The sequence below is a fragment of the Cupressus sempervirens genome, chromosome 9 (assembly GCF_028749045.1).
Source record: "Cupressus sempervirens isolate cs-2001-9-10 chromosome 9, ASM2874904v1, whole genome shotgun sequence".
NCBI lineage: Eukaryota > Viridiplantae > Streptophyta > Pinopsida > Cupressales > Cupressaceae > Cupressus > Cupressus sempervirens.
In genome coordinates this window covers 261,173,754-261,184,024 of record NC_143126.1, presented here as the reverse complement: position 1 = coordinate 261,184,024, position 10,271 = coordinate 261,173,754, and the positions used below count along the sequence as shown (strand labels likewise).

Below are 10,271 nucleotides of genomic sequence, written 5' to 3'. Positions count from 1 at the left end.
TAATCCATTTTAATTTTGTAAAACACATTAATCAACTCAAATTCAAAAAAATATATATACTTTAGTGTTCATAATAGTAGAATAGCTTAATTTGGTAAAAACTTAAAAAGTAGCAATAACATATTAACAAATGGCATGCTCTTGTGCTAGACTTAACAAATGGTCCAAACCTTTTCAATCTCTATTTCAAGCCCCTTTGCATTAATCAATAGACAATGGCCAATCCCTATTTGTACCTATTTTTATGTATTTGATTGTTATTTTAAGACATGTTTTCCATCAAACAATTTAAATAATATAAGATTAATTGATTTCAACATCAGAAGAATAATCAATTTCAATTTTGTAGAACACATGAATGAGTTCAAATTTAATTTTTTAAAATTCAAACTCTAACTTTGCCACCATCTGACTTTACCATAGCATTTGAAGATATTCAATCTATTTAAATTTTTACTTTTCTATAAGGTTTTTTTTGCTTTTTTACGAATAATCCCTTTTCAATAAGTGTACCTATTAGTATTTGACAATTCAGATGATTAATATATGATACATAAATCAGTACACAATAGTGAATCCAGAGCTTGCGCCTTGCTAAGAAACTCATGGTTTTCCATTAATTACATTGGGACATGTTTACGTACTCACAAAATAAAAAATGGAATTGGATTCTTCTTTTTATATCTAAGAAAAGTAATATTCTAAATCTCGACGATTCGGCTCGTGCATGTTAATAAAATAAACTGCAATTGGAATAAATGAATTCTCTTTCTCAAGAATCCTTGTATACTATTTAGTGAGATAAGTATTTAAAACACAACAATCTTAGATAAGTGTGTATTGAGAATAAGCTTATATTAGAAAAAACCCAACTGGCATGCAAAAACCCAGAAAATCACAGACTATCCTCGGTATAGAATCAAAAAATTACTTTTTTGGGTGAGTAATTAAAGTTGATGAGACCATGAGAGGGGAGCATACTCTATAAATCGTATATGGAGAACAAACAATTCAACATTGAGCTTTAAATCCTCAAAGGGAGCTTACTCTCATTACAATCATAATTTTCACTTGCAAAGGCTGAGTATGGCTGCTGTTGAGTTGCAACGACAGTACAATAATCTTATCATATCCCTTTATGCGGAGGTTGAGTATATATATATTTTCTGTTTCCAATCAATCATTTTCATTTTCCTTGCTTGTGTGAGATTTTGAATAATAATGGCCTGTTTAAGGTTTTCTACTTTGATGGGAAAGCACAATAAAATATATTTTGTTTCTGTTGTAGGGGTTTGTGGATGAGGACTTTCGTCGGCTGAGGCAGATGCAGAGGGATAACCATCCCCATTTATTGCAGGAATATCTTTCTCAATTTTCTGATGATCTGCATTTAGCGCTCAGTGACATACAAACAGCATTGTATGTTCTTTATACTCTTTCCTTGATTTTATTATTGTTCTTTGATATGCTTCTTATTATACTCTTTCCTTGATTTTATTATTGTTCTTTGATATGCTTCTTATTATTTAAAAGTGGGATGGTTTAAATATCATATAGTAAGATTTGATTCTTAAACTAAAAGTACTAAATAATCAAATTGACTTATTTTTTCTAAACTTAATTATTTCTTTAGTATGTAACATTTAAGAATGGCCAACCAAATATATATAATAGCTTACATAATCATTTCATTGTAACATGCAGGCGTCAAAAAACTGTGAAATACAGAAAATTGGATCGTTCTATAGTTCTTTTGGACAGTAGCAGCTCACGGCATGCACATTTCTCTTTTTTACCTGAAGCATTTTGATTTTGATACTTAAAAACGCTCATACTATACTTTTTAAAGCTAATCTTCTATTGAATTCTCATTTACATTATTACCCATTTGGTTTGAAATAACAGTGTTGGGGCAAAGAGAGTGAGAAACTTATGCATCACATTTCGTGCCTTCTGTAAAGAGAAAATGATAGATGGGTATATCATTTCTCATTCAGACCTTTTAAGTGCCTTCAAGAAAAATTATTTCTCAATTGTTCTATACAAAAGATTTGGTCAGATTTGTATCATGTTGATTATTTGTATTTGTTTGTGTTTTCAAATTTTCAGGTGCTTGCAGTGTTTTGAACAAGTGAAGCGGGAGAGCTATCTTTTCATGCACAAGGTCGAAGAACTAATTCAGGCAATTATCACCTTAACTCTTAAACTCGAATAAAATCTAAACCAATATAGTATTGTTATTATTTTGCAGTCAAGTTCTAAAGTAGGGTTTAGTTTCGTTATTGCAGATTGAGCGGCAAATCCTGAGTGCAGGTGGGAGGATGCCAAGATGGTATCGGCCATAAATATGGCAACGTGAAATAGAAAAACAGCATTTAGGGTTTTGAAACACTTTTTTGAGTATGTTATATGTTTAGTAAGTTGTGTGGGCAGTTGGTAGTTAGAGGCAGGGATTGGCAGTGAAAGTATGTCAGTTTGATAATGTGTAACCAATTAATTATCCTTGTGTCAGAAAACAGCAGGTGAAACTATGATATCTATTTGCTTGCAGAATGAATTGAATTAGGTTTAGATTGAGTTCCTTCTCTGAGAGTGTTTGATTTTGTTTCACTGGTATGAAGAAATTGATTTGCAAAAAATGTATCAACGTCTAAATTTCTAGATTGCAAATATGTTTTTTAAGTCATTTATCTATTGTATTTAGGGTTTTGGTCGTTTATTAGTGGGTGTCAACCCTTAAATTATTGTTGTTCTTGCATATGGGAGATCGTATTGAATATAAAAATGGGTAGTCTTTCAATAGACCACAAACTATTCGAAACCAAACTGCCTATCACAATGTTTTAACCAAAGTTTAGATGAAAGGATTTTTTTGACCTTTGCTGACATAAAGTTTATATTGATTATCATTATGAGTATAGAAATGTTCAAAGAATGTTAATAGCCTTAGAGCTTAGGAGTTATGCTTCTACTGATAAATCTGATATTATAGCTGCTTCTAACGATAAATCTAATACCATGGCTGATTTCTAAGATAGATCTAATAAAATAGTTGCTTCTGAAGATACTAGTAGACACCAAATGTACCCAAAAAAGCAAGAATGTCAAGTTTGCCAGTTTTAAAAGAAGTGGTCTACTTTTACAAGTAATACTCTGCATTGTCTCTCCATGTTTCGTGAGGAAAAGACTCATTCAATTGATGTAACGGTTAACCTTAATTTTGGGAGATATTAAACTCATTGAAAATGAAGGTGGCATTTCTTTCAGTTAAGTTGATAGTATGGGCAGTATTGCGAAACCATCTAGTTGATGGGTGGAATGTTGGATGTAGGCCACTTCTCTATAAGTTTTTATAATTGTTGTACATTCTATTTATACTGTGGCACTGTTTGTCGTAAGTATCTATTGGTGTCATTATAGTTTGCAGGTGTGGCTATATGGTATTTGTGATAAACTTGTAATGGCTTTCATATAATAATAGCAAGAAGAATTTTACTCACTCTTTTTGGGATTGTTTTCAGTGAGGAATTTTGTCAAGTACTGTTGTAATTTTTTAAAAGTTGTTTTAACTAACTGAAGTTAGTTAGCCTTATGCTAATATGAACTTTTCTAAGTTGTATTCTTTTTCTTATATACATATATGGTTTCTATAAGTTAATTTTTTAAAAAAATTATTAAGAGCATTCTACAAATTAATCTTTTCAAAAAGCATGTAAAAACATTAATGATGGATCTAAGAAATAATGAAGAGAATATTGTTGAAAATAGCTTATTTGTATGATATTGCATTTTCTTTTAGGTTTGATTTAGTGTATAAACTTTAGCATATTTTTTAGTCTCATTTTGTCATGCCTTACTCTTTGACCATTTTCTATTTCAAATTATGTTTGAACTATAAGCACTATTCACTCCATTCATTTGCAATATTTGAAATTCATTTGTAAGTCTTAGTTTACAATCCCTTTTCAAAATATTTATTTTATTTTTTGTGGAGATAATGTACAAAAAATAGAATCATTTTAATCTATTTTATGTACAATGATTGATTATTCATAAATGGTGGCAAAATATAAATATTTGAGGATGAAAGATTTTTTTTTTTTGGATAGGTAATGGATCAAAGCCTAGATTTATTATTATTATTATTTAATATTAACTATTATTATTACATGTTAAGCTATAGTAGATTGGAACCCAAGACCTCCCAAATGAGAGACTCACAAGTGTCGCTCTTGCCTAAAGAATGAAAGAGTTTAAGTGGCCAATAAATTATAATTTTAATATGAATAGAGATAAAGTGAATAAAAATAAAATACTTAATTAATTTTGAAAATATGCATTGCCCACAATAAAAATGACTATTATTTATTTATAAATTATAGCCAAATGAAGGCATTTGAGAATGAAAGTATTTAAGTGATCAATGATTTGTAATTTCCATTTAAATTGGAATAAAAGTGAGTAAAAGTAGCAATACTTCATATACACATGTAAAGTCATCTAGTCATATGAGTACATTTGAAAAGATAGGTTGTTTGAAATAAAATATGGTCATTATAATTTTGTAACAATAGACATACCAATGGACATTCTTTGGTAAAATTGAACTCATGCACCAATATTATTGGTTACATTAAAATATGAGAATCATATGAATTTGACAACAACAAATTATTTTTAAAGTAAAATATAATTTCTTTCTCAGGTAATAACACATAGATATCATTATCTCTTAACATTTAGATAAATCACTTCTAAAGTAATATATAATATCTTAAAATAATTTATAATACTACATTCTCCTACAATAAATATCTATGATTTAATTATAATTTGGAGAGCTCAAATATAGTATTATCATATAGAATGATACTGAGAATGCCTATATTGTAAAAATATTGTAAAATATGTTGATTTTTTTTTCAATATGAAGAAATCATTTTTGCTCACTATTGTTGATTTTTTCTCTGGGTCACTACAAATGTAATAGGACTACCATGTTTTTGTTATGTATTTTCAATAGAAAAGATTACTATTGATTATATTATGGAAGGGACATGTCTATCCATTATAATCTAACTAATATAACAACTAGTTATACAATATCTCATATGTATGTATGTATGTATGTATGTATGTATCACACTAATATGTGTGTGTGTGTGTGTGTGTGCGCGCGCGCGCGCGCGCGAGTGCTTATGCATTTTAGTCTCATAGTTTATCTAAATAAAGCTACCAAATGTTAACATTCCCTCTTAGCTAGGGAGAATAAACATAAGACATATTTTACACCATTGGTAATATTAGATGTGGAATTTTTTTTAAATATCTTTGAGATCAAAAGATATTCACCACTTTGATATCACATTTGATGTCATAGTATTGGTCTTCCAGAATATCAACATATGATATCCATCAAATACTCTAATAAGGTTTGATGTGACATTTGATATCATGAGTATTGATCTTCCATAATATCAACACATGATATTCACCAATTACTCAAAAGGTCTGATATCATGAGTTGATATTAGAGTGAGGTTTTTTTTTCAATTATCCTCTATGATATCAACACATGATATTAGAGTGAGGTTTTTTTTTCAATTATCCTCTATAGGAAAGTCTCATGGTTGGGTGGGAGTCTCATGGTTGAGTGGGAGTGATGGCAGATGAGGGTAAGTTGAAGGTTGAAATTTTTAATGGGAAAAACTTTTAGTTATGGAAAATAAAAATGGAGGACTATCTTTATCATAAAGATTTATGGAAGCCATTGGAAGGAAAAACTAAGAATCGAGGAACTATGATAAATGATGACTGGGATATTTTAGATAGAAAGGTACTTGAAACCATTTGATTATGACTAGCACCATCGGTGACACTTAACATTACAAAAGTGAAGACGGCAGCAAAGCTTATGGAAACCTTAGCAAAATTGTATGAAAAGCCCTCTACTTCAAATAAGGTATTACTCATGAAGTGTTTATTTAATATGAAAATGGTAGAAGGTGGATCTATTGTAGATTATTTAAATGAGTTTAATATTTTTACTAGTTAGTTATCTTATATGGGTATTAATTTTGATGAAGAAATTAGGGCTCTCATGATTTTGTGTTCTTTGCTGGAAAGCTGGAATGGCTTGGTAATGGTTGGGAGTAAGTTAATTTCTAGATCTAATACCCTAAAATATGATGATGTGATCAGTATTATTTTGAGTGAGGAAACTCATAGGAAAAGCTCAGGTCTAAATCATTAGTAAGTGCTTTCAACACACAAAGTAGAGGTAGAATGACTAAGAGAGGAAATAATTTTAGAAATCGTGGACAATCAAGAGGAAAGTCGAAGGGGAAGAGGTCTCAATCTAGAGGACTAAGAGATTGTCAGTACTATGGGAAACCAGGGCGTAAGAAGAAAGATTGTTGGACTCAATAGAATAATAAAGGAGATAAACCAAAAGGGAACAAGGAGGCAAATGTGGCAAGTAAAAAATCTAGTGAGGATGCTTTGCTTCTATCTTTAGAAAGTGTTGATGATTCATGGGTTTTAGATTCTAGTGCTTCATTTCATGCTACACCTCATAGAGGTTATTTCATTGATTATGGGGTGTGTGCACCAAGTTGTGGTGCCAAAAACATGACACCCCATTTTCTTTTAGTTTTTAAAAGTGCATATGCGCTATAGTGCACATGTGCTATAGCACATACGCGCTTTTAAAAACTAAAAAAAAATTATAAATAGGCTACAAAGCCACAGCCCATTTCATTTTGCAAGGATTTCCTCCTCACAGTGCATATGTGAGTTAAAGGAATTGAATACTTTCACCACCTACCTTCTCAAAATGCCTCCTCGTCACTGAAGTTTGAGATTGAGATCATACCATATGTTTTTTGCTCTTGTTTTTGTATTGTTTTATATGTTTTTGCATTGTTTTGTAGGTTTTTTTCAATTTTGCTTTAAATTTGTTTATTTATTTATATTGCAATTGGTTTCTTATCAGGAAATGGGGATAATGAACTGCCAAATCCCCAACAAGATCAAAACCAAAACCCTCCACAAGATGAGAATTGAAACCCTCCACAAGAGCAAGAAATTCCACAACTTGCACTCATTGGAAGACCTCCTCTTGGCACACAAGACAACATAATAAATGAAATAAAAGGAGGGAAAAATGAATTAGAAGCACTCATTGGTAGGTTGAAAGCATGTGGACAAACCAATCCAATGAGAGCACAATTGGCATCCTCCCTCAATTCCATTATGACCCATGTAGCTTCTATTAGTCGTCAGTTGGATATTTGGCATGCTAAGAGGGATGAACAAAGAAGATATTCTGCAAAAAAATTATCATATCAAGATGTGAAAATATAAATTAAAAAAATAGCAAAAGGTAGCATTTGTGCACTATTTAAAAAGACTGGTGAACAAAATACTATTAGAGAGACAACTAAAAGGTTCCACATCCATTGGTGCATAGATGATGATATTAGAAATAATTTTTGAGATAGATGGTGGATGGTCTTTGATGCCCCTCCTTGCAATAATCATGAGGTTCCAATGTATATGTTAAAGAAATTGTATTGTGAATTTGTCCTTTGAGAGATCCCCAATTATTTTGATATATTAGAATCTTAGGGTAGAGGTGGGGGTCATCATTTGAGAGGTTAGGGGCACGTCATGACCCTAATGTAGTTAGGGCACTTGTTGTCAAGCCACAGGGTGAGCATGTGATTATTCCTCTAGTTGTGAAGGAACATGTAGAGGCCAACACTCTAGGGACTATTAATGCTTTGACATAGATCCTCATTCATTGTACGAGTCCATTAGTTGAGGAGGAGCCTTTTTTGCATCACGGTCACATGTGCACATCATGTGGATCCTTATGCACATTTGAAAGTCATGCTAGAGATGGTATGGATGATGAGCTAGTCACTGATCAGTTCATAAATGATATATTTGGCATTGACACACAAGTAAATTAAAATTATAATAAACTAATTAGATCACATTTCATATGTATAGTGAATGAATAATTAATTAGCATGTATTGACATTGTTCAAAATTCAGGGTAAGAGTGTTGGCAGCCCTAGTAGAGATCCCCTGACCCAATTTTATGTCCTGTCAACAAGTCCAAAGGCATGTATTTATTTAATCATTTAAATTAATACATATATTTATTAAGTAATCATATGAAGGATTAACAAAAAAAAATTATGCATGTGCATCAGTTCTCTACTAGACCATCGACATTCACTAGGGACACCAAGCCTAAGCATGATATGAGCTTCGTAGAGATATATTTATTTCATGTTAATTTAATTCATTTGATTATATTTGTTTCATGTTTTATGTTACATGTAACTTTTATTGTATGACATGCAGCTCTTGACATTTGAGACTCCTCATCTTTGGCAGTCCATCGATCATAGAGTTGCTGCAACAATGGCTAGTTCAAAGCCATTGACTGAGGTATGAAAGAATTTTCTTGGTTTTAGTTGTTTTTTATAATATTTAGTATTGATATTTATAATTTTATTTATAAGTGATTATATTAATTGAATTATTGTAGGGCCTTATTACACCTAATCGTCTGCGAGCCTTTGAGGTGGACGTACAAAGTGACTATTTGATGGCGATATGAAAATAATTAATTTTGTGTGTACATATATTTGATTTCAATTTATAATAATTATTTATTCATATCTACTTTTTCTGTATCATCTCGAGTTAGAGAAGAGCCTAAACAAGAGGATGAGTGAGCATGTGAAGAAGACCCCATCATCTCCATCATCTCCCTCCACATGATGACCAAAGACCTCTAGGGATTTGTTTCCTTCCCCTGGTGGGAAAGAGAAGATATAGTTGATAGACACACATGTATAGGCATCAGTGAACATATATGTTTGATTTTATGTCAGTGGACATATTTGATATAAATTTGATGTATATATGACATTTTATATTTGATGAATGACATATATTTGATGCATGACATTATTAAACTTATGACATTATTGATTAATATATGATACATTTGTTCATGTATGACATTATTGGTTATCATAATATATTATGTCTTTGTTAATGTATGACATTATTGGTTATCATTTTATATTATATGTGTGTTCATGTATGACATTATTGGTTATCATAATATATTATATTTTTTTTCATATATGACATTATTGGTTATCATAATATATTATACGTTTGTTCATGTATGACATTATTGGTTATCATAATATATTATATGTTCGTTCATGTATAACATTATTGGTTATCATAATATATTATCAAGGTTGCATGGGTACTTGTACCCAAACCCTTGGTACTCATACCCACATACCCAAGTACCAGGTACTTGGTGGAGAGCATCATAGCTAAGGACCTTGATTGAGATTTTTGAAGAAAAAAAAATTAGTTTTTTGTTGTGTATCATCTTGTTGTTTATCAAGCTTAATTCAATACCTAATTAGTTTGAAACTTTGATAGAATATTGATTAACAATAAACTTTATCACTGTTCAAGCATAAGTTTATCATTTCCAATATGTAATCGTTATATGATTTATGATCTTGTTCATGTTTAAATTTTTCCTTCTCCGTTATTTGTTTATCAAGCTTAATTCAATACCTAATCAGTTTGAAACTTTGATACAATATTGATCAACAATAAACTTTATCACTGTTAAAGCTAGAAATTTATCATTTGCAATATGTCATTGTCATATAATTTATGATCTTGTTCATGTTTAAAGTCTACCTTCTATGTTATACATCTAAACATTTAGCATAAATTATTGTTACAAACATATAACAAATCAAAAATTGAAAACAATACATTACATTTGCAAACTTTATCACTATTCTTGATTTGAAAAATCATTGTCACAACTCATAAATTCAGGTTTTCTATAAATATAAAAGTATAATTAAAAATAAGGTTTGACATACCCAAGTACCCCTCTCCCCTATTTTAAAAAATAGTACCCTAAGTACCCCAATTACCCTCGTCCCCGTGCAACCTTGTATATTATATGTTTTTTCATGTATGATATTATTGGTTATCATAATATATATCTTGTTTTTATTGTTTACATTTTAAGTACATTTCATTTATTTCATTTTAATGCAAATTGCATCCAAAATGATGTAGAGTGCTCACAACAAAAGCTAGTGGATTCCTAGCAAGAACACTTTTAAGGAAAACTACCCTTCTCACCTTCGTAAGTGTCTTCAAAGAATCTTTCCAACTTGGTTACAATATTGAACAAACT

General features: G+C 30.6%; 1 protein-coding gene across 1 annotated transcript; it reads left to right on the top strand.

The window, feature by feature from the left end:
- The first annotated feature begins 1,086 nt into the window (after positions 1 to 1,086).
- LOC149538447 (histidine-containing phosphotransfer protein 1-like) lies at positions 1,087 to 2,345 on the top strand. Its single transcript, XM_089802467.1, has 6 exons — positions 1,087 to 1,146; positions 1,289 to 1,419; positions 1,705 to 1,773; positions 1,906 to 1,977; positions 2,110 to 2,182; positions 2,289 to 2,345. Exons 1-6 carry the CDS (start codon positions 1,087 to 1,089, stop codon positions 2,343 to 2,345), a joined length of 462 nt encoding a protein of 153 aa, XP_089658593.1.
- The last annotated feature ends 7,926 nt before the right edge of the window (positions 2,346 to 10,271 follow it).